Source organism: Argiope bruennichi, chromosome 1 (assembly GCF_947563725.1).
Source record: "Argiope bruennichi chromosome 1, qqArgBrue1.1, whole genome shotgun sequence".
Taxonomy (NCBI): domain Eukaryota; kingdom Metazoa; phylum Arthropoda; class Arachnida; order Araneae; family Araneidae; genus Argiope; species Argiope bruennichi.
The window spans coordinates 73123770-73150317 of NC_079151.1; the positions used below are offsets into that span (position 1 = coordinate 73123770).

The following is a 26548-nucleotide window of genomic DNA, read 5'->3' on the forward strand; positions in this document are numbered from 1 at the left end:
CATTATTCATGTTTTAATAAGTTTAATCAAATATGCATGCTAAAACATCATTATAGTAATTCAAGTCTCTTTGGATGTATTGATTAAATTCTTAATAAACGCAAAGTACCTTTAACGTAAAGCTGATTCGCCGGAATTAATGATCTCTAAAATTATTAATTAAACATTTTTTTTAATTAAGATATAACATTTTATGTTATATTATTCTATTTTAGAAGCCTTATCGCTGTTTTATTCATTTTAGTATAAATTCCATTTCTCTTCAGTCAGCTCCCTTAAAATTCGTAAAAAAAGGATACATTTTATTATTTCTGTTCTTTTAACAATGCAACCTAATTTCTAAACTATAATGATGTAAAATTTGGGATTTCATTCATGTTAATAGCATTTTAAATATAAATTTCAATGTGTTACAGATTTTCTTTTTCAGAATTAAATAAATCTGGAGCTTTCTTTTCTAAAATCTGCTATGCTAATAATGATTTGTGTGAAGATACCTAATAATTCAAGCAGTAAAAATAAATAAATAAAAAAAATGTTTGCAATTTTATACAAACAACAATTTACAATATCTGCAACAAGATTTCGATAAATAACTGATATTCTTTCAGAATTCTAATTATTATTTTTTTAAAAATTTTTTGCTGGAGGATGTTTTCAATATTCCTCCAGACTTAAAATTTCAATATTCGTCCAGACTTATTCTTGTAAGAAAATATGCTTAAAATATTTTTAAAAATTAATTAAAATTAGAAAAAAAAAATTGTACAGAAAAAAATTTATATTATTGAAAAGATATATATATATATATGATGTAAAATCATTTTTGTACTATAAAAATTTCTGGAAATTATTGCAGGAAAAATGTGAAAATTTCGCTATTTTTATTTAGAATTACAATTAAATTTTTTTAAAAAAAATACTTTGCTCCCTCTTTATATAAATGCCAAGTTTGATAGACCTGTAGAGTACTACCACTCAGACACATAGAAAAAAGTTAATCTTAATTATCATTACAGATTATAATTAGTAAATGCCAAAAGACTTGGAATGGTACTACTATATTAAGAAAATGCGAAAAATTGTACGAATATCAAACACAGAATTTCATTGCTTTGCCATCAAATTATAAATTCCTATGAGTAGTATACGGGGATATAATATTCAAATAGTCTAGCAAAGTCAAAATTTTATAGAATTTAATTGAATGTTTTAAAAAGACTATTTCAATAATTCAAAAAGTCTTTTTAACAGAAAAAGCCCTACAAAGAAAAAAAAGTCTTACATACATAAGGCATTTAGTACATTTTAGTAATCTAATAAAATAGGAAAACCCAATATTCTAATATTTAAAAATGTTAACAATGGTAATAGCCATAACATATGAATAATTTTCTAATACCGATTTCTGAAAACAAAATGGCACACAATTTTTAATAATTTAGATTCAAATATGGAAAATGAAACTGAATTCAAAGCGGAAAAGATTTAATTTAATGTAAATGGCAAGATTATTAAAAAAAAATTTTCTCTCCCTTTTCTAAGTGATATTATTTAATATTTGGTGATAGAATGACAGCACAATTCTATAATTAACTAGCCACAATAACTTTCCAGATTTTTTTTATTTCAAATGGGAGACTTAAGTATTTGATATTTTGATACAATTTCAGGCTGATATTTGACAAAAATATGATTGAAATTTTGGGATACATGATATCAATAATTCTACTTCATAACCCAGTATTTAATAATGATAATGCCTATGCAAAATTTCAAAATTTGCATAATGTATTGTAAATTTTCAAAAAAAAAAAAAAACCTATAAAAATCCTGCATTTATTCAAACATATATTTGATCTAAAAACCAGAAACATGTTGTATTTTAAAATAAAATGATAGATTCGAAACTCCATAATATTTTTATGATTTAAAATTTCATTTTGTACTTTCTCTTATACAGAATATGTATAAAAAGTACTGAATTTGGCAGAAAAATTCGATCTCAAGATATGGAAGAATTTATACTTTTCAAATATCAATACCGTTTTATCCAATGTAAAATAAATAAAAAAATTATAAAATATGGAAAACATATTTATAATATAATTCAGAAAATATAAAGCGCACAAAACTGATAAACAATAATAAGTTAGGAATAAAAAAATAGAAACAATAAAATAAAATGCAACATAATAAAAATATAGGTAAATATAAAATAGGTCATACAATAAAAGTAAACAAAAAGATAATAATATAAATAAGGGATAGTTAACAATACTCTTAATAAGATAAATACGCAATATATTTAGTACTCCATAATACATCTCTAATTAATAAACAGCTAAGTACCATTATTCAAAAGAATTTTTCCAGTATGTTTTGCACAATACTCTTGCTCCTTATTTTTCCAACTTTATGTTGGACAATTTCAAAACTTTAATAGTTCTTGATAACCAAGATTTGAAGATACAGTTTAATTTTTACATACTATGTAAATCTTTACTTCTCTGTTATTAATAAAAAATGTGAAATTTTTTGGTAATTATAATTAAGGTCTTGTTGGGGAGATAAGTAATGTATTTATTTCATAAATGAATAGACAGTATGGTAGAAGATTAACTTGAATGGCATCCAATTTTAAAACTACTACCCAATTCTTAAGAAAGTTACAAATTTAAAAATACAAATAAATGTATTACAATTATCAATGCTTTCTTTTAATCATTATTCACAAATCAATTTTTTAGTTAAAAAAAAGCAATGCAAAGGATTTTCAAATCTGACAAAAATAATATCTATATTTCTAAGATATTTTATCCCGCTAGGTAAAAATATGATCAAATACAATCTTAATTATTTCAATTTCATACATTGGACTTCAACTTAAGTGTAGCACTTTCATAATCTGCATTTCATCATTTATAGCAAATTGCCAAAAATTGCTGATTTTTAAAGTTTATTATACGTAAGTATTTATTAAAGCAAAACCAACCAAACCTTCAGATAAAAAAGAAAACATATTAAATAAAGTAAAAAGAAATAAAGACAGAATCACAAGAATGTACAAAAAGTAAACATTTTATTTTTATAAAATATTAATATGATGTTTGCAAACTATGATTGAACACAAATACATAACACGAAAAATACAAATTCACTGTAATTAGAAAATCCTAGATTCTTTTTATATTATATAAAATAAAACCTCTCAAGAAAATATTATATTATAAACATCTTTATAATGTTCTACAAAATGCACATCCAATCCATCTGTAATATATTGCGGCAAATCAGCAAAGTCTTTTTTATTTTCAGCAGGCATAATTAAACAGGTAACACCAACTCTTTTAGCCTGTCAAGGGAAAGAAAAAAATTACTGAAAGAGTAAAATGAATAATGTAACTCTTTGAACTGATATGATGAATTGAATTGTCTCTCTACCCAGTGATGACTGAAAACAAATTGCAGTTCAAGAAGTTAAATATCTTCAACAAAAATATCATTTTAAAGAGGACATCAATAAAAATTCGAACAGTAAATAATAATATTAAAACAACATAAGAATGCTATACATCACATGCTGCATATGATAAATGTTAAATAAAAAACATTTAGAAAAAATTATATTTGAAATTTAAGCTTATAAAATGTGCCACAAAAACGATTTTTTTTTCAATAGTGAGATGCATTTTTATAAAGAATTAGAATAATATAGAATAAAAAATTAGAATAGAATCTATAATTCTATCATGATTGTTACATTAATTCACTTTCTTAAATGCAAATAAAATCAAGCAAAAAAATTATAACATTAAGTATACAAATAGTTTTAACATTTTCATTTATTATAATATTAAAAATTAAAAACAACATTCCATATTTGAAAATACAAGAAGAAAAAAAATTTCAAATAAGTTCAAAAATAAGAGGAGGGAAGAGTGAATAGAGACGAAGAAAGAAAACTTACAGCAATAGATTTTTCTTTGATTCCTCCAACAGGCAAAACTTTTCCAGTCAATGAAATTTCACCAGTCATGGCAGTATTCTGTCTGATAGGTTTATTTAAAGCTAATGATAGCAATGCACTAACCATTGTACATCCTGCACTTGGACCATCTTTAGGAACAGCACCCTAGAATAATTAGAGAATCGAGAAAACATTTTTAATAAAGTCATTTTATTTCATTTTTTAATTATTTTTTTTAACTTAATAACAGCTATAACTGAAAATACAATCACAACATAAATATCTAATCAGAAAATTAATTATTAATAGGATAAGTAAAGAAATAATCAATCCAGAGTTTAATATAGCTAATCATAATCACTAAATGTCATAAACCTTTCAACAAAAGAATTTTACCTCAGGAATGTGAAGATGTAAATGGGCTTTCTGCAAGAAATCATTTTCTGGGTGATGTGTAAGCATGAATGATTTGGCATAAGAATAAGCAATGTTTGCACTTTCTTTCATAACATCACCCAGATGACCTGTGATTTGCATTGATCCATCATATTTCTTCTCATCAGAAAATGGTTTGTACTGAGTTGTTTCTATGAACAAAGTTGAACCACCTACAAAAGAGTACAATTTTATTTTCTTAAAACAAAATGGCTATAATGCTTAATATAATCCTTACATTAAGGTATTTTTTAAAGCAAGCACATTATTTAACAAATGCATTATTCTTAATAATTAAAGTTCTACCAAAGGTAATAAAATTATTAATTCATATATTATATTTAATGAATAATAATAAATTTTATCAACTCTATGGGCTTATTAAAATGGTAAACAAATATGAATTATGAATGTCTAAATAAATTTATATAATTTTTTAATGTAAAAAAGAAGAGAATGAAATACTTCAAAATTTTATTTAATGAAATTTTAACTTAAAATATGGCCAAAATGAATAAAGTTGCAAAAATGGAATACAGTGAGAAGTAAACAATTGGTTCCTAAAATAACTACTGCAATTGATAATTACACATTTCAACTATTATTACTATTTAAACTCTAACCAGCTAATATTTATTTATTACATTAAGCATTCAATCATCAGTTTAAGAAGTATACAAATGTTTACATATTGTGAAATATTTGATTTTTATTAGTATACAAAATTTTAAAAAAAAAAAAATCACTATTTTAGTGACTACATAATGTGTTATAAAACATCTAATAAATAAGGAGGAGAGGTGTGTTTTTAAAACAGGACAATCTTCTTCAAGATTACATTTCCAATAACTTTAAAGGTCCTATGTTATTATCAGGAAATATAACAATACAATCATAAGAGGAAAATAGAAATTAGAAAAAGAGACTGTACGAAAGCATTCATAATTTCAAAAAGGATATTTACAGAAATCTGGCAGAGCAAGTATTTATTTTAATCATGTGAACTTCAAATAATTCTGCAGCTTTAAGTTAAATAGTTAAAATTGTAAAAACAGACTCAGAGAAATACGGGAAATCCAGAACCTCATGAAACTCAGAAGTTAAAATGAAGTTTGATATCAAATGGAATGCAAATAAATTGAAATAAATTTATTCATATATATATAACAGTATATATATATATTCTATTAATACTATACATATATTTATGTAGGCAACTGTAGAGAATCTCCATATAAATTATAACAAATAAAGCATTATATTAATGATAACTGAAATGTTTAGAATTTAATAGAAGGATCTATCATGGATCTTCGTTTTATTGTAAATTAATTTTTATGAATAACATCAATTAGTATTGCATATGAGCTTTTATATCCTGATTAATGTACTATCCTGATTAATGTACAAGTGCAATTAGAAATAATTTTATATTTTGCTTAGCTTTTCAGTACATGATCTACATAAAAAAAGTGCATAATCATAAAGTTTATTTTTAGAAATAAATGATTTGCTTAAAATGCTTACATTTAATTGGTTATTTTATACTATTCAATCTTTCTGCTGGATGAGACATTGAAGAGCAGTCAAATAATAAATTTGACTTGCTTCTTTTTAATAATGAACTATACTGAATTATATGATAACAACTGATTTTGAATATAAATTAAATCATTAGCAAGCAAGAAATCTTTAAAGATACTAAATAAAAAAATACTTTTTTAAAAGTTCCATTTTTTTTCAGTAAAAGCGTAACATATACTTTATAAAATGTTATATTTTAAAATCTAATTTAAATCTTAATTTAGCCCATATTAACTTCATTCTAAAATGTTATTTTATTTCCTGATCCAATCCCATTTTATTTATTTAATTAATTCTATCCACACTTTAAAAAAATGATGGTCTCAGCATTTTCTCACGTTTCAAGTGAAGGGATTAAAATCCCTAATGCTTACAACATTCTTTTAAAGATACCTAGGATTTCCTTTCCTAAATCTACATATGTCAAAGAAATCCTTATCAAAATCTTATTGTAAAATCACTGAAGGGGAAAATTTTGGTCATTTTGTACTTGTATTGTGATGCAAACAGATGTCAGTTTTATCAGTGCTTCTTGTTGATAAAATGCCTCCATTGAAATTTCAAAAGTTTCTTCTGTCCGGCTACACAACTGCTAAAATATGCTTACATATATATATGCTAAACATAAGTAGTAAGTATAATTTGTAAATTTGTACTGATATAATTGTATATTGTTTGTATTATTGTAAATTCAACATTGATAATGTCATTACTTTGCTCACTTGTGCTCTGAAACTACGTCTGTATATATATCCAAATGGCACATAATATTACTATTGACAAATTGTATTTAATAAATATGCTTTACTAAATGGGTTCAAATTCCTTTTTTGTGGGCTTTACATGTACATCTCCAGCAATATATTTTTTCATAAGATGCACCACATAATGTAGATTTACATATAAAGAGTTTATAATAGTACAAGGTATAATCAATATGTATTCCATAAGTGAAAAATAAGTAAAATGATATGTGGTCCTTTTCAAAAGAATTAAGATTTCATACCCATTGCAGTCCAAGCAAGGCCCATCACAACACCTGGAGGTGTTGTTTCATATAGGCGATCCTGAGTAAAGAGTGGCTTTCCAACAAAATCTTGCAAGTTGGTTTCACTTATTTCCACAGAAGTTATTTCTTTCTTCACAAGTTTAAAGGCCCCTTTACGTAAAATCTATAAAAAGGAAAAAAATTTCAAAATTCCCATTGTAATTTAAGATTTTTCTTGAATTAAAAGACAAATATGCAACAGAAATATGAGTGGCTAATCCAAATACTGCCTATTATAATAGAAAATATACAGAATTTTAATTGATAATCAATCTAACACTGTTTAACTCTCATATACTAATAAAGATGAAAGACTATATACCTGTATACTGGTCACATATAGAATAGACAGTTGAATTCAGAACCTTTAAATTTGAAACATATAAACTTTAAAGGGTGGAATGAGCACATCTCCACCACCCCCTTATTTTATGCAATTTTTTTCAAATTACAATTAAATCAAATTTCTAAATATTTGTCTATTTATTCACCAATAAATTCCAATAGAATTATCAAAAAAAAAAAAAATTATTTTTAGACCATTTTAAAATGCAAAAATTTATTTTCCCAATGAGATTGACTTTAATATAATATGATGTATAGTTTAATTTTGATAAATTTTTTAAATACTCTGATCTCAGGTTAAGGTCATTCAAGGAGATATTTTTACATATTCTCCCTGTAAGACAAAGGAAACAATGTTGCCCATTAAAATAACAATAATAAATTTTAATAATACATTCACAGTTTCTTTTGTATTGTCAAAAGTTTAAAAAGTAAAATCTTATTTATTATTGGCACAATTTTCATAAAAAGTATGAAAAAGAATTTAAGGCATTGCAAAATACAATTAGTAAACAGATCGCTCAGAAAATGACATTTTGATTGCCAATGTGATATTATGAAACGATTTCATATGTTTATACATATTTACATACATAATAAGCAAAAAGGGTTTAAAACAGCCACATTAATACAGATTTAATGTCTACCAGATAGAAATACTTAAAAATACTTCACTAAAAAAAATCATAAACATCAAGTTATGCATAATAAATTTAACTGAAATAAAATATAATCAATATTCTCGATGAACTAGATTGTTATCTGATAGAATGAAGTATAATAAAGCTTTATAAATGCTTCGACGCTTTAAAAAATATTAAATAACTGTACACATAAAGTATATGAGAATTTAAATATACATTTTACTTTACATGCATAAATTTCATCCAAAATATAAAGAAAAAAAAAAAATCTCAGCATACATTTTACAGAAAATATTTTTAAAGATTCCTATAATAAGAATTTTTGCTTTTCTCTTTATATTAAAGAAGATTGAAGAATATTCGGTACTTACGTATTAACGCCACCGCAGCTACAGATTTGGCAGTTTTTAAATGCCGCCAATTACTTTCAAAATTCAACGCCAATAGATTGCTCTTTATTGGTGCATTAGCGCAAAAACCGCCAAGTCTGTAGCTATAGTGGCATTAATACGTAAGTACCAATATTCTAATTAAGTCAAAATATAAATAAATCCCTAACAATAATTTAAACATCTAGTCTTAAAAATAAAGAGATAAAAAATATCACATTAATTTTTAAGAATATGTAGCAACTTTAAATTTTAATATAACTAAATATTTGTATCTCTATTTCCATAATTTTCCTCCAGTTTCATATTAAGAAAAGAATGAAAGAAATCAATGAAAGCATATCATAATGTCCTCGAAAATGTTTTCTGACTGCTTTATAACAATTAAGTACCAAATAGAACAGAAGGAATCACCAAGATGTAAGAAAATGGTGATTAACAATGTCTAATGCACAATTTTTATGTATAATTTATATTTTATTTTTAAAAAATACATTTGCAAACTGAACTAAATTCTCCATTTTAAAAATCTTGAATAATATAAAACAATATGTTTTAGAAAAATGCTCACAACATTCTGCTGAAAAATTAAAATTAGCTTTCAAAGATTACAAACCAGTATTTGTTATTATACAAGAGCAATTCAAATACCCAAACTAATTTTTTTAAAATAAATTTATTAGATATATTTGCAATATGCAATCTATGCAATTTTTACTTATTATTACCAGACTTTCTTGGACACTATTGCCAGTGATCATTCTCCAGTCCTTATCAAACTGAAGCAAAGACAGAGAGTGCAGGTTATTCGAGAAAAGTTCTGGAACTTTAAAAAGACTAACTGGCACTCATTTAGAGATCTGGTTGATAACAGCATGTTTTTTTCTCCTTTTTCAGAAGACTTCAAGGTTGATTAGAAGAATTTCAAGAGCACTATCCTTGCCAGTACTAAGATCTTTATACTTGGAGGAAATGTTAAGTGTCACTTGCCTTTCTTCACTCATGCTTCAACCTTAAAACCACTTCTTGATAGGAGAAAACTTCTTTCCAAGTCTTTAAACAATTCCAATTCAGGTCTTAGGACAGAAATCAATAAAATTAATGCAGAAATAAAGACAAGTTATGCAAAACTGAAGAGATCTAGATGGAAGGAAATGTGCAACAATTTGGACTCAAGGACAAACAACTCTAGATTATGGCGAATTGTCAAGAGTATTAACAAAGAATAAGAACAGTATGAGGAAAGTAACTCTGTAGTAGATACAAATGGTCAGTTTTTTTCCTGATTACACAGCTGCAGCAAATGGCTTTGCGGACTACTACCAAGCAACTAGCAACAGATTTCAAGAATGAGAATAAGCCTGTTTTGAGAAAAGCAAAAAACATCATTCATTGCTGTCGAAGCACTGATGTGGACAGCCGTGATTTATCCAAAGGCTTCTTGACGCAAGAATTGCTCCTTTTAATGGCCCTTTTGAGCTTGAGTAAATCTTCACGACCAGATGGAATTTTTGGCCAAATGCTTGAAAACCTAGGCCACCAAGGGAAAAAACGACTATTTGATATTATAAATCTCTCTCAGAAAACTGGACGTCTTCCATCTGACTGGAAAAGGGATACTGTAATCCCTCTTAAGAAAGATGGCAAAAAGACCTTAGTTCAATGCTCTTCTCTCTATATAGAGAAGGCATAGAGAAATTACTTCCTACTGCTGTGGGAGTTGACATGTTTGCAGACGACATCATTTTCTGGTGCTCTGATACCAATTTAATTGAAATGGGGAGTTATCTTAACAACACTCTTTCTGCATTGTCAAACTTTGCTTCAGAATTTAAGCTCTGCTTCAATCCAGCCAAGTCCATTGCCATCTTCTTTTATCACCAACAAAAGATTATACAATTACCAGCCAAAATTGAAGATGGACAATCAGGACCTTACTTACGAGAAGTATCCTAAATACCTAGGATTTATTTTAGATCCAGAATGGACAAGTAACAAGCCCATCGAACATGTTATCTTAAAGGGCAGAAAAAAATTAAATATTTTTAAATACACTGCGGGTAAAGACTGAGGAGACAACACTGTTACTCTAAGAAATACATATATGACATTTATTAGGCCTATATTGGAATATGGTTTTCCAGTCTACTGTTGCTCCTCAGACACCAACTTGTATAATTTGGAGAGAGTTCAATTCTGCACTGCTAAAATTATAACTGGATTGAGATGTAGTAGCCAGAGAGAAATTGTTCTCTATGAGGCTAATTTGTAACCTCCTCAAACTAGAAGAAAGGCTAACCTTACCAAATACTTTAACAAACTTTCTAGTTATGGTCAGCACAATAAAATCTCCCTTTATCTAAATAACTGATGTTCAAATCAAAGATTTAAAAAAACAACAACAACAGTCCCTTCAATCATACTAAATTTATGCATTTGCCTTATAATAATGTTGAGCCTCACTCCTTAAAATCTTTTCTGAGCCCCTCAGAGGGATTGCGCTGAGTCCATTTTCACTTTGACTTTACTATCCAGGTCAACAAAAGGGATTTGATTCCAGATCATCTTAGACAGCTGGTGTTGGAGATCATCGATAATGCCATAAAAATCTTTACAGATGGCAGTAGACTGGATGACCACGCTGGTAGTGGTATCTACATTGAGAAGCCAAGAGACAAATTATCCGAAACCCTGATTTCTCATCTGTCTTCAAGAACGAATAAATCACAATTGAACATGGCCTTGAAACTATTCTCAATGAAAATGACTCCGGAGACCTCCGGATTAGTAGCAGCTCTCTTTAACACCTCCACAATTGGAGATAAAACAAGTATTTCTATCCTTCTAAAATCAGGTTTATTTCAGAATTCCATGACGTTCATTTTCAGTGGATTCCTTCACACGTTGACATTTACGGCAATGAGCGTACAGATACCTTGGCCAAAGAGGACTGCAGTTACTCTAGTTTTTCCTTTTCAGCCTTCACCTTTTTAGAACATCAATTCATAGTTAAAGCTGAATTTTAAAGGGAGTGGAAGATCCCTCCTAGCTATCACTGGTATTCGGGCAAAAAGCCGGGCTCTTTGTTTGCTCTCAATTGTGACAGAGCCTCTTTAACGACAATATCCAGATTGGAAAACGGTCACAGTAAAAGTCTCTTGTTTTTATAGGGAGCTGAAAAATCTTTGCGGTCTTCTCTAAATGCCAAGCTCAGCAAGCCTCTGCCAAGCACATCCTGATCTGTTTGGGGCTTTCCAGAGAGGACATATACTCCTCCCCTGCCTTCAGGTCATCGACTTTCTCTAGGTCAATGGTCTTTGTCCGACTTCGTCAGACAGCTGGAGGATAAGACTCAGCAACAACTTAATATTACCACAAATCAATTATATAACCTTCTATACTTTTAATATCACTCAAAAATATAAAACAAATAACATTAAAATCTTTTAAAAAGTGAATAACAAACCTTCTCAATTTGCTTCTGTAAATTACGAACACCACTTTCTCTACAGTATGATTTAATAAGCTTCTGTAAAGCATCAGTATTTAATTTAACTTGTTCAGCTGTCACACCTGTTGCATCTCGAGCTTGAGGTATAAGGTAGTTCTATAAAAATGTTAAGGCTCTAATTAGAAAATTTATAAAGGTGGAATATTTAATAATATTTATAAGTATAAATAATGGAGTCATTAGACAAATAATTTTGAAATGTAATATGTCTTTCTATAAGGGAACATCTGAAAAATATTTTCATAATTTAATTAATGTTTATCAATATAAATTATAAATAATGATTGCAAGGGTTAGTAATTAATTGTAAAATAGTAATAAACTTATATTTCATGATACTTTCCATACTTATCAATGCATCGTAGTTAAAATAAATTTTTAAAAATGATGATTTAGTTTAATAGAGTTTTCATGTTATTCGATGATGGATTTAGGCATTCACATCACAACACTTTTAATAACTGGTCAATTCATTTTCACATTTTTTAACTTATTTAACATGCTAAAGATTTATTTTATTTATATATGGCTCTATTTTTTTAAAAAATATGCTTATCATAAAAAAATGACTTAAGTAACAGAATTCTTCGAGAATTAACAATGATTATTACTTAATGATTTCCTACATTACTAATAAAAGCAATTAGTTATTATAATAAAAGAGAAATAAATTTTAAACAAATATAGCATTAAATTAAGTGGAATGCAATGTAGCCAGTTAAATGGATAATTAATGTTTCAATATATTAGAAATAACCAAATCATTTAATAATAATTGCAATAATTCATTATAAATATAAATTGTAGTTTTAATATTTTACAAATTTATATATTTGGCAACTAAGCACTGCAATTGTTATAACATTTTGAAGGAAATTTCAACTAATAATACAAGGGTTGAATCATTACACTTAACTATTTTAGAGATATTCTTCAGTACAGAATTTAATTATTTTCTTCCCTTTACCCTGAAGCACAAAGGTAAAAATATTAAGACAAATATCACAAAATTTAAAGGATTTTCCCAATTTACTTCAAAGAAGTTGCATATCAGAAACACAGACAAGGGAAAGAAAGGGGGGGGGGAAATGCCCAGAATTTCAAAAATTCTAATTATATTATGAAATTCTCTCTATAATGGTTATTTAACCAAAATTGCCCTTTCTATGAGATGTAAAATTTCTAAAATGTGTATCTTGACTATTGCTGGGAGCTTTGTAATAAATACTATTCTTTTAAAAGATCAATAAAAATAATATATAAACTGAAATGAAAATTGAATTTAAAGCACTTTAAATTACTTAAATCTCCAATTATAATAATTCAGTTTTTGACCCATGCATTTATTCAGCTTTGGCTAATATTTATAAGAGTTCTTTAATTAGTTTCTACCAATATTCGATGTTAAATCAATTTTCTTACTGTCTTTTAACAATCCAGATATTTTGCAACAAAGCATTTTACATAAATGAACTATTGATGTAAAATGTTAAAATCTCTTTTTTAGAAGTTCAACAGAAGCAATATATTTAAAGAGGGAAAAGAAAATCAAACCTCAGCAATTGCAATTTTTTCTTCTGCAACATATCCAGAAACTTCTATCATTTCCATTCTGTCTCTAAGAGGTTCGGGAATAGTATCTGTCACATTTGCAGTACAAATAAATAAAACCTGAAATATAAAAGTCAATTTTAAAATGGAGATAAAATTATACTATCTATAATTGCTACAGTAATTAGAATCAATTAAAAGACAAATAGTTAAACTGACATTACCTTGGACAAATCTACAGGAACATCTAAATAATGGTCTAAGAAATTATGATTTTGTTCAGGATCTAAAACTTCCAGTAAAGCAGATGAAGGATCACCCTGATATCCACGACCAATTTTATCTACCTAAAAATCAGAAAGAAAAAAAAAAAAGTTTACTCAGTATGTGAAGATTATGATAGTCCAAAACAACAGGTTAATGATGGGATAAGAGGGAAATGATCCATTGTACTTTTAGATGGCCGTTATTAAGTCAATTCAGTATTGATAATACACGGAACATATAAAGCTAGAACTTACTTCATCAATTAATATTAGAGGATTTTCTGTTTTAGTTTTCTTTAAGCACTGTATGATTTTTCCGGGCATTGCTCCAATATATGTTCTCCTAAAAAATAAAGGTTCATTAAAGGTGACAAAAGCTGGAAATATACAAGATATCCATTGAAATCATGGTACCATAGTTAATTTTTAAGCCATTAGAGACCAGCATAAATTTTTAATTGAAAAAATGCTCTAAATGAAGTAAAAAATCATATTTTATTTTTGAAGCAGTGAATGCACAGCTAAAAAAAATTCAGAATATTTTTTTTATATAGTGGTCTATTTTATTAATTATGTCTACTAACACTAATGATGAATGTGTGTCTGTGTGATGGATGTGTGTGTGTGTCTGCACTCCACCCAGTAGAGTATTTTACATAATGTTACTAAACTCGGCAAACATATACATTAGAGGGCAAAAATGTGCATTTTGCAACAATTAAATTTCAACATTTTTCTCTAATGCCCAAAAATACTTAAAAAAAAATTTACATTAATTAAAATTATCTTAAAATTAAAAAAAAAAAATCATCTTTTTAATGATACCAATTTTGTTTTTGCCAAATATTTTTATTCAATTAAAAAATATTACAAATGTATTTTATAATAATATATTTCACTGCTGAAGAGAAATTCAAATTGTTTTCATTGTCACTACTAATGTTTCATGATGGATTCCCCCTTCCTATTGGTGATGATGAAGCTACATTTAAATACACTTTTAGAAATTTACTGTATTTACAATTAAGGTTTAACTTAATATTTGCAAGTAATGATAAAAATTTCTTTACAAGTGCATCCATTTTTAAAACACTGCTATGCTTTATTATAATATATTGTACTTCTTATTGCTTAAAAAATTGCATTTATTATTTTTTATTTTGATGCCTTAAATGTTTCGTTGAATAAAATATATTTTTATTGAATAAACCTCTTAGTTATTGCACATATTATGAAAAATATTCTGTAATATACATATAGCTTCAATTCTGAATGATTATCTCTGTCTTTATAAATTTAAATAAAAATGTGTAGTTTCATCAAACAAGTTTTTTTTCTGCTGAAGTTTAAAACATTTCCATTTTTCAAAGTAAAGTTCATACTTTAGGCAAGATAACAAAAAAATTAGGAAGATGTATTGCACAATGAATGAAACAGTGAAGGGCTTTTAGAATAGTAAATACCACATGTCGAATTTTAAGTTTAAAAATACTTTTCTGAGAAAGTTATTCATATATTTAATAAAAATCAATTATAAGCTTACATAAAATATTTAATTGAAAATTTTATCAACCATTAATATCAGCGTGTAAACTGGTTGCCAAAGATTGCTGGCATTTAAGATATTTTTTTAAGTTTTACATTTTAAACAAATAAATAAATTTAAAAAAACACCTCTGCAATTAAAATTAATTGAATTATGAAGTTTTACATTTCATCATTTTACTATATGGCTGCATGAAAAAAATGTCATCTATGATGGATGAATCTTCTTCACGGTGGCAATTGATTGGTCTAACAGAGTGGTATTAAAAACTTCATAATTTAATCAGTTTTACACACACAAGTAAAGCTCTATTTTTGTTTAAAATGTGCACTGATCGAGTATTGTATCAAAATTAGACAGTATAATTCTTTGCAAAATTCATTTATCAAATGAAAAATAGGAAATATGATTCTTTATATCATTTTGAATATTTTTCAAAATAAAAATATTTGTCAGCCTCTGACAGTCTAGAATGGACCGTGATTAAATTAGAAGCACTCTGTATTGCCTTGTCATATCAAAAAAAGTAAGAAAAGTATTTACTATTGCATTGACAGTTCAATTAAATTCTCCTTTCTTTAAAATTAATATTTAATTAATGTTATTATTTTATATTATGTTAATTAATATTTAAAACATTAAATAATATATTATACCTATGGCCTTTGATTTCAGCTACATCAGTCATTCCTCCAACACTAAATCGATAATACTAAAAAAACAATAAGAAATAAAATAAGTAATAAAGATTATTTTTTTAAATGAAAAAATTGAAATAGATGTTTTAAATTATTTAAAAGGTGAAAAAACGCTTTACATTTCTGTTAAGGGCTCTGGCTATGGACTTGGCAATACTGGTTTTGCCAACACCTGGAGGACCATGAAAACATAAGATTTTTCCTTGAGTACTTCCTCTTAAATTGCTAACAGCAATAAATTCCTAAGAAAAAAGAAACAATTTAAATTATTTTTAATAATTAAAAAAGTGTCCAAACACAGATGGCAACAAATTTCAACATTTATTTATTTCAAATGGATTGTCCATGCAGGTCAAGGCATTTTCTCCCATTAAGTCCAATGCACATTATATTTTGTAAAAATATGCATAAAAACATGTAAAAAGTACTCCTTCCATGAAAATAAAACGATTTTTGTGACAATAGATACCATATATTCAATCGAAATCAAAAAATTATTTCAAAAATTAGATATTTAATACTAAAAATAATATATATGTTACCGTTAAAGTATGAAATCCGTTATTTTATAGATTACCTAGTTATTCCATGAAATAACTGATCGTGTCTGTTAAAGTGTAAAACTCTCTTGTATTTCATGGTTTAACTAGTTATTTCATAGAATAACGATCTGCAGCCCGTTAAAGTGTAAAATTATCTATACCATATATCTCGTACGACAAATACATTTACCTCCCATCCCTACTGCATTTATGAACTACAGCTCAAAGTTTAGGTACTGGTCAGGGATTTAAAAAATGTTCGTGTTTGTTCCCAGTGTGTCAACAAAAAATGTTTTTGTTTTAGAAATAATGTTCTTTGTAATTCCAAGTGTCATTTTAGTAATCCTTGTTGTAACAAATGATTTTATGGTATGTTTCCATAAATACCATTTATACGCTGCATAAATTAGATAAATTGCTTCTTTTTTTATTTTAATTGTCTATCATTAGTTTAACTTCATTTTAGAAAAATTGTTTATTTTACACTTTAACTGTCTATCATTAGTTAATTTATAGAATACCTAGTTATTTCATAGAATAACTAATTAAATTGTCAAATTAATAACATATTACACACTTTAAGGGACACAATCAGTTATTTCGTCGAATAATTAGGTATTCTATGAATTAACTGCATTATATACTTTAACGGTAACATATATACACACACACATATATATATAGTGCATTTTATTATGGTATTATGATTGAGAGTAATTAAAATGCCCTTTGTTTATTATAAAAAGTTTATTATGTTTTATATTATCAGCAAAATATAAAACATAAGAAAAATAATTATTTACAATTAATATTTTAAAATAATAAAAATTGTAATAATTAATACTTTAAAGTCATATGAAAAATTTCAAAATGCAGATCAGTTTAAAGAATGATATTACATAATTTATATTCATAAACAGTGCCCTGTTTTTTTTATTTTTTACCTTGCTTCAAGCGAATGAAGCATTTCAGTCACTTATTTTACCCTACAAATTTACATACTTCCGCTATCTCCGGAACGGTAAGTGGTCCTGCACAAATGAAACCGAGAGAAATTAAACCCTTGCAAGAAAAGCATCCTATCCCAAATGAGAGTATAAACTATAACAGCCACCTCAAAATTAGTATGTGTTTCACTTTACATTAGAAAACACATATTTCTATTAATTTCTGTGAAAATCTATTGATTCACAGATACTTGCTCGAAACCAATCTTACTTTCCAAGATGTATGTATGGAACAAATTCTTTGATAAAAAAAAAAAAAAAAAAAAAAAAAAAAACATGCATAAGTAATAGAATTCATTTTGTCCAAAAACCTGGAGTTAGGATGAGGCATTTGACCCTGAGAAGACTCCAATGGAAATGTACATATGCATCATTTGTACCAAAGGGATTAAAAAAAAATAGGAATGAAATTCTTTGCATTTTCTATTTTTATTTATGGTTATTTAATTATCCAAAAAACACATTTAAGAGAAAAAGGAATGGTCCCCATGAAACATATTGTAGAAACTCAGAGAATATTATAATTTCATTTTTTTAATAAATACATTTTACTCATATTTACAATGTTTATAAAAGCTTGCATAATGTAAGATGATATAACAAAATGTGTATGGTATTATAGTAAAATTAATGTAATCTGCATAAAAATTTCTACATTTAAATGTTCTCTTTGTAAAGAAGAATTTTTCTTCTTCTTTTTTTACTTCACAAATAAATAAATAAATAAATAAATAAAAATAAATAAATATTATCATTTGAATTTTGAATAGTATTTAATACAACACAGGCCTTTTTTCTTTCATTTTTATATGCATTAAAAGATTAGATTGAAATAAAATATGAGAAAAGTTTGATTCATTTGAATATTAAGATGACAAGTAAAAAACTATTAGCAAGCTGCAAGGCAAAGTTAGATTCCTAATTATTTAAGTTAATGCTTCAAAATTCCTTTCTATCCTTAATTGAAATGAATATAGCATACTGATAAAGACTTTACTGTAATTGCATAATTCAAACTTTATGGCAAAATAAATAATATTAAAGCATTAAATAATACTATGATATAACTAAAATTTATTTTATTGTATATTAGATTTTATACACAAATAAATTTACTTCAAATTTTAAAATATATTACTGAAGTTTTTAAGAAAATATCAAAACACTATATCAGTTGGCTGGAACTAATATTATATATATATATCAGCAGCATTTTAAACATATTTGAAAAACTTAATTACCATTTGGTATCATTTTTCTTTCAATTAATAACATAGAAATAATGTTTCATGGCAAAAATTAAGAATTTATCTTTTTTATTTTTCAATTACATAGAAGGGAAAAATTATAAGCTTTTATTAATACTAAAACTAAGATTTTATCTGTTGCATTTTTGAATATTTAAATAAATAAATAATCATACCAATATTCTTTTCTTAACATCTTCCATCCCATAATGATCTTCATCTAAAACTTTAGCTGCACGATCAAGATCCATATTTTCTTCACTACTTTTACCCCAGGGAATATTGGTAAGCCAATCAAGGTAATTTCGAGTCACACTGAAATTTAAAACATATATTATAAAATTTTTTGGAGAAGTATCATTATCCTTAAGTTTATTTCTATTTAATAAGAAAAGCAAGCACAAAGATAATCAGTATTTTGAATTGTTTGATTAATTAAAAGCAAGAAACATAATAGAATGAGACTATTTTACCTATACTATTAAAGACATTTCAATAAAATTTTTGTATAGTTCAGAAATAAATCATGAAAAGGTGATTTATATAAAACTTTTCAATAGAAGTGTTTACCTGACTTTATGAAAATGAAGTCCTGCTGAAAAATTAATAATCATAAATTCTGATTGAGCAGAATTGAGATTATAATTCAGCAAGGATTTAAATCATTAATTTTTTATTTCAAAATAAATAAATAAAAAAAGAGGATGATGATGGAAGGAATGCTCATAGTGCTTTCATCTCCATCTTTTCATGAGGTGCATGCATCCACAATTTGGGAATGATACTCAAATTATCAAAGACAATCTATTTTTTTGGCCATATTCAATCGTATATCATCTTTGACCTTTTCACTTTTTAAATTAAAATTAGTATGACCCTTGAATAGTTAAAATAAGGGGATGGAATGAAAAGAGTAATGTATGACATATATAAAGATTCCTCCAGAAAAATTCAATTTTCATCAGAGATTAAGACTTCCTCATAAGTAAGTCTATGATCAAGCAGCAAAACACTCTGAATGAGAAGGAAGAAAGTGAGGAAATGCAATTATGTAACTATAAAAGGATATTACTCAAAATTTAACTAAAATAACTATTTTAGATGGATGCAGACTTAAAAGCATGGAAGAAGGAAAGATAGATAGAGAGAGAGAGAGAGAGAGGAAAGAACACATCTTAGAATGCTAAATAAAGTTTAAAATTATGCTATTAAAATAATTTTAAGATTGCAGTTATATTGAAATTATAATACATGTAATTTAATTTTCTTTCAGTAAACACAAAGTATTTTACACTTCATATCAATTGATGTAGAATGCATCATTATTTGCATTAATTAAATTGTATTATCATGCAGTAATTATAACATTACTTTATTGATTGCAATTATTGTATTATTAAGAGAATTTCTCTCCCTCAGTCATGACAAATCAATCTATTTTCTAATCTCCAGCAGATAATTATATTGTTTTACCTGGTAGTATCACCTCATGAGGGTTATTGCTGATGAGAGAATTAATATTACATGTAGTCAGAAGATAATAGAAATCTTATGAAAAATCCTTCATTTGAAAAGGAATTAGCTGCTACCCTGACAGAATTTGCATTTTAACAGGTTTATTAAAAAATTCATTCATTTAAAAGAAATCATGAAAAGTTACTTGTTTACTTGAAAATTGGGCTTGTTTTAAACAATAAACAGCACAAACTGAACCAAGTTAATATTTTTATATTACTATAACAATGTAAGAAACAATAATAAGAAGATAAATAAGCGTAACAAATTATAAAGACTATACAACTTGTTTATTACAGTTAATTAGTCACCTCAGCTCATCAGCTAGTTCACCAGGAATACTAGTTATCACTGATTTAAGATAAAATGTTTTTTATAACTTTATGCTCCTGATTCCACCAAATTGTCAGACATTAAAAAGCTGTTATTTTAATTGATTTAATTAAATTCCATTTTTTGTGTACATGCACCTTATGTATATATAATGGATTATTTTAATAATATGACATATGTATATTCATTATGTACATGAATCTTTCTAAAAGAAAGAAATTCCATGACATCTTAGCAATACTAAAAATATAATGGTCTAGTCGATTTATCTTCGAAAATTCACAGTAACTTAATTTTTTTTTTATTCATTATCATTGACAACTAGCTGGTTCACAGAGGATATTAGTTATATTTAATTTCATAATCATTTAGATATTAGATCAAGTCCATAATGCTGTCAAATTATCAGACAGCAAAGCTCTGTTATTTTATTATTTTAAATAAAACATTGCATACAGATGTAGTTAAGATAGTTTAATATTTACAGGAATCTTTCTAAAGGAGAGTAGTCCCATACCATCATAGCACAACTTAAAATGGAATTATCTATCTTCAAAATTTTGCAACATTGTAATTTAACTTTTTTTGTCTTGTAAACTACATAGATATTAAACAGAATCCTTCTTCCTTAGCTTTCAATAATAGATGAAAATCATACGATCGAGTATTTGATGGAACAATGAAAATGAATTGAAATTCAGGGCAACAATAATCTATTGCTGGAAATCAGGCAAAAAAAAAAAAAAATTACTTTTAAATACTTGGCAAAATTCAGTAAACATTCACACGATTATTAAATTGATATAATGAGAAAGATAAATTTTAAATTCTGAAACAATATAAAATAACTTTTTTTTTTTTTTTTTGCAATAAATAACATTTAAAAAAGTTATTGAAGAAAAATGCCAAAACTCCAGCTTAATTTTAATTAATTAAAATTTCAAAAAAGCACTCTCAGGTACACACTTTTGACCTACCGAAGTATACATGGGCTAAATTTATTAGCTGCAGGTCATAAAGTCTGGTCTGTAGAGTACAACATTCACACAAACCTTCATTATTGGCTTAGATTAAAACTGAAGAATAATAAAGACAAATTAATGAATGAATTCAAACAAGAGTAATGGTCAAAGAAACTTTTACTAAAATTTAAATAATTTGAAATGGGAAAAAAAAAAGAGAAATTTAATTTCAATAGTAAAAACTTAACTGAAGAAATGTATTAAAAAACACATAAAAAAACTGGACATTTATTTACCTAAATTCTGATGAATGGTTATCTAAAAGTGATAATTTGTTAAGTTCTTCATCAATTACTTCCATAACTGCTGATGGAACTGCTAATCCCTAAAGAAGTAAAAATCATATTTTCATTATATTGGATTTTATTTTTTTAGAACTTTATTTTAAAAACAAACAGAATTTCATTCCCATAATAAGTAATAATTTATAATATATATCAAAAATAAACAAAAAAAAAAGTCAATATAACTGACCTTCAATCTTTCTCGAAATTTTTCTTCAATTGCATCTTTGTCTTCTTTTTCTAATCCCAATTCTTTTTTAATTATTTTCAACTGCTCCTGAAGCATATATTTTCTATGCATTGTTTTAACTTTTTCTTCAACCTAGAGATAATTAATTCATGTAAAATTTTGTGATGTATTCAATGAGGAAGTCGTGCATGATATATATGAAATATAAATTGAAGTTTTCAGAAACTTTTTATGACATCTAAATGTTTTAGAATTGGGATGATTTAAGATTTTTGCATTTGACTATAAAAAAAATTATCTTTCAACATGTATGTGCACTTTATATTGCTTCAAAAAATAAACTTTAATTGCATTATAATTAATATTTGACATGAAGTAAGTATATATATTAAATTTTTTCCAAACTAAATGCTCATTCTCATATATTAAGTAGAATATTTTAATCAATTACCTCCTTTCCAATTTTTTGCTGCAACTTGCTGAGTTCTAATTCCTTTTTAAGCAAAGAAAGTGTCAACATCAATCTGTTTGGAATCTGTAAAAGATTTTGATGTAAGAGAATATAATGAGCAAATCTGATGATTTATTACCATGAAAAGCTTGAACTATATTGCAATGAAAATATTAAGAATGAAAGAAAGAAGAACATTTAGAAAGTAAGCAATTTGTAGGTTTTCATAATTTTAATCTTTTTGGTACAATTTTAGAATAAAACTTGATTCAGTGTCTTTTCTTTTCTTTCTTTAACAGTTTAGGACACAGAAAGAAAAATATTACAAAGATTAAAAATAAATAAATAAAAATCATTTGAATTCCTATTTATTTTTTCTCTATTTCACAAATGTAACAGTTTTAGCTGTTTGTTGTTAATAAACAGATGCTTTAAATTCAAATGATGTGACATATTTTTTCAAACAAAACCAGTTTAATCCTAAAATCTATCATTCATTAAAGTGTGATTCAGAAGTATTTTATCAGCAAGTCAATAAAGAGTAAAAGGAAAAAAAAAAAAAAAAAAGCACAATACAAAAGAATAGATACATTTCAAGGGAAAAAAATGAATTGGTCACATAAGAAATATATAATAGATGATATCCATCAAGTTATATATTTTCAATGGAATAAATGTTACTGCAAATATATACATATAAAAGAAAGAAAAAAATTCAAAGAAAACATACATTTGTTTCTTCTACTATTTGTTGCAATTCATGAGGTTCAGCACCAGTTAGAGCAGCTCCTAAAATATTCAATTGAAAAAGGTGATAAGCTAATTAATAGTTATTCATCATTTAAATATTAGATAAATTTCTTTTTTTTTAACAGATTGTAATATTTAAATTAGCAGATAATTAATAATTTCTTTCCATTTTAAAATAATTATCAGATGCATGATTACTGGTAGCTAGGATAATTATCTCCCCCCCCCCCGGAAAAGAAAGACAAATAAGAGCCCAACAAAAAATATCTAATATATTTTTTATGAATACAACAGTCATTTTGTTCTTTTATTTTCCTAATTACAATTCTAGAATATTTGCATATTTAAACCAAAATTGAAAACAAGGGTAGAAATGTTTACTAAAGTAATCACTATTTTTTAATGAAATACCTTCTTTTGATATTATTAAAACTAAAAAAGTTTGATGTGTTTATATCTGAAGCATTTTTAGAATCAACAATGCAATATTTTTTCAATAAGATTAAAATGGATAACTATATTGTGAAACTTATATGAATAATTCACAAATAGATTTCCATTAGTTTCTTTTTTTAAAAAATGCAAATTTCAACAATTTAAATTTATAAACCTTTCATAAAAAATAAAAAAAAAACACTTGTTAAACAAAATACTTTTTCTGAGGTAAATAAAAAAAAAATCAATATCTCAATGACATATTTATTTAAAAAAAAATAATGTTATGTATTTTTATTCATATATTTTTAATTCTTAAATGCTGATTTGCATTAAGTTTCAAACAATATCACAATATAAATAATATAGACTAATGTGCCATTCATAAGGCTAAATTATAAGTATAGATACTATTGACTGATTATAAACATTAGATACAAGAGTAATCACCATAACTATAGTATTTTAAATAAAGGTGCTTAAAATATTGGAAGAACTTGGGCAGTTTAAGAAAAAAGTAATATGTGGAACTCTGTTAATAATTATCACTGCATTTGCCTTCTATTTTAATAGAAGAAAAAAAATGCCAAGTGTATAATATTACTATATTATAACTATACCAAAGATATTCTCCACTTATTTTAAAAACAGCAAGGACAGAAGAAAAGTCATTGAAAACAATTTTTTATAATTTACTACATTCAGAGAAAAAAAAATATCCAAAATATTTTTAAAAAACAAATTTAATTTTTTGCAAATACTTGAGTTTATATATATTACATATATTCAATTGATGGATTATTTATACAGTTGGTAATAATTTAATAAATCCAGGTCAATTTTCAATAACATTTCATGAAGGAACAGAATTAATAATTAGTAGTTTCAAAAATTGTTGAGGTTAATAAATTGTTACCAATTAAATAATTATTACCAAATTGTTTTTTATCCTTTAATGATATTAAAAATTTTGTTTTTAATTTAAAAATAAATAATTATATCTCAGAAACACTATTCTTTAGTCAAATAATTTAACTGCCTTATGCCAAAAATTGCATTTAAATTACAAAATAAAGAAATATATAAACATTTGGTACTTTGAACTAATCATAAAATAAATAATTTTTTAATATTGCTATCATTAATCTTTTAGAAGTAAAAACTATCTTGAGACAAACATGAAAATTTGATTCTCCAACCAATAAAGAAATCAACAGCTCAATCAAGTTTATTTCTAAAATAGAAATAAAAGAATGGTATATATGTAAATTACAGTTAAAAATTTTTTTTTCTTATAGAGAGGAGAGCCACAATCATAGAGAGCATTATTATCAATTTGGTATGAAAATTATAAAATTGTCACATGAAATAATTTAAATAAGCAATTGAAATTTTTAATATATAAACAGATACTAAATAAAAATTCATATGCAGGGGGGAAAATTACCTAAATCAGATAAGTATACTGGATTATCAACAACACGCTGACCAGCTTGAATCATTTGTTGAACTGATTCTCTATACAATGGGTTAAGAGCAATGATTTCTCTAATTGTTTTGACTATTTCTTGGGTAAGAGCCTGTGAAATAGAATTTAATATGAAAGATGATAATATTATAGAAAAATCTATTAATAATATTAAGAAAATAAAAGAAAGCATCATGATAATATAAAATTTTAATTCTGGTTAACAAAGAATAAACATGTTCAAAGTCTTCAAATTAATACTTATAGAATAGAAATAAAATAAAACTATTAAGCCTTTTCAGAAAATATTACATATATATATATATATATATATATATATATATATATATATATATATATATATATATATATATATATATATATATATATATATATATATATATATATATATATATACTATGCTTCACATATTGCAGACTTAATCAATATTTTATTAAGCCACACAAATTCCAAAATCTTAGATACAAATCATTAAGAGTTTAATTTCAAGCAAAGGGCAATTCTAGTGCACTAGCAATTTCAGTACAAATATAGAAATTGATTGTTTTTTTAATTCTTTTTAATGATTTGCTATTCAGACACTATAATTATTATTATTAGGCCCAAATTATTATTTGCTATTATTATCAGGCCCAAATCAATACAATAAAATCACAATTAAATACAAGTTATATAATAAATAACTGAAAAAATATCAGAAAACATAAAAATTATTAAAGCTGACTGTAAACATAAAAAAAATATTAATCTGAGATAAAAGTTCTGTGGAAAACAAAATAAATGTAAAATTTTAATCATATAAATAAGTAATTATGCTGATCTAAAAAAAATATATCAGTTTGGAAAACAAATTTTTAAAACATATAAAGAGTAATAATTAGCATATTGCCTTAGTTTTTAAAACAATTTAACAAAACAACTTTAAGAAAACCTATAAACAAATGTGAATTAGAAGCTTTAGGGGAAACAAAAAGGAGATGAATCTCAATGCAGATCTTTGGAAGATTATGGAGCATTAAGAAAAAATATATTTATAGTAAATTTTGTTTTTAATTTTTTAAAATAACAATATACATTCTATTGAAATACTTAAAAAGATTTAAGTAAAAAAAAAAAGACAAAATAATATTTTAAGTCCAAAAGGAAAATTATGTAAAAACTTATTTGGATATTTACAAGCAAATTCTAGAAATATAAATAATTTTAACGGTTTTTAACAGGGATGGTAAGATATCTATTATGTAAGCATTATCAAGAATTACTTTTTAAATTTAATAATGTAAAATTACTGCTTTA

At 25.5% G+C, this 26548-nt stretch overlaps 1 protein-coding gene across 1 annotated transcript in view; it reads right to left on the reverse strand.

The window, feature by feature from the left end:
• Positions 1-3065: 3065 nt before the first annotated feature.
• Positions 3066-26548, reverse strand: part of LOC129968512 (lon protease homolog, mitochondrial-like) — a 30966-nt gene continuing 7483 nt past the window's right edge. The window contains exons 6-21 of the mRNA XM_056082481.1: positions 25211-25343; positions 23309-23367; positions 22579-22662; positions 22128-22259; positions 21890-21978; positions 18960-19098; positions 16107-16229; positions 15946-16001; positions 13999-14086; positions 13702-13824; positions 13481-13597; positions 11882-12022; positions 6996-7161; positions 4367-4578; positions 3971-4135; positions 3066-3355 (exon numbers count right to left, since the gene is read on the reverse strand). Of these exons, the coding sequence (XP_055938456.1) occupies positions 3212-3355; positions 3971-4135; positions 4367-4578; positions 6996-7161; positions 11882-12022; positions 13481-13597; positions 13702-13824; positions 13999-14086; positions 15946-16001; positions 16107-16229; positions 18960-19098; positions 21890-21978; positions 22128-22259; positions 22579-22662; positions 23309-23367; positions 25211-25343 (1971 nt within the window). The 3' untranslated portion in view covers positions 3066-3211. The remainder of the gene's footprint in view (positions 3356-3970; positions 4136-4366; positions 4579-6995; positions 7162-11881; positions 12023-13480; positions 13598-13701; positions 13825-13998; positions 14087-15945; positions 16002-16106; positions 16230-18959; positions 19099-21889; positions 21979-22127; positions 22260-22578; positions 22663-23308; positions 23368-25210; positions 25344-26548) is intronic.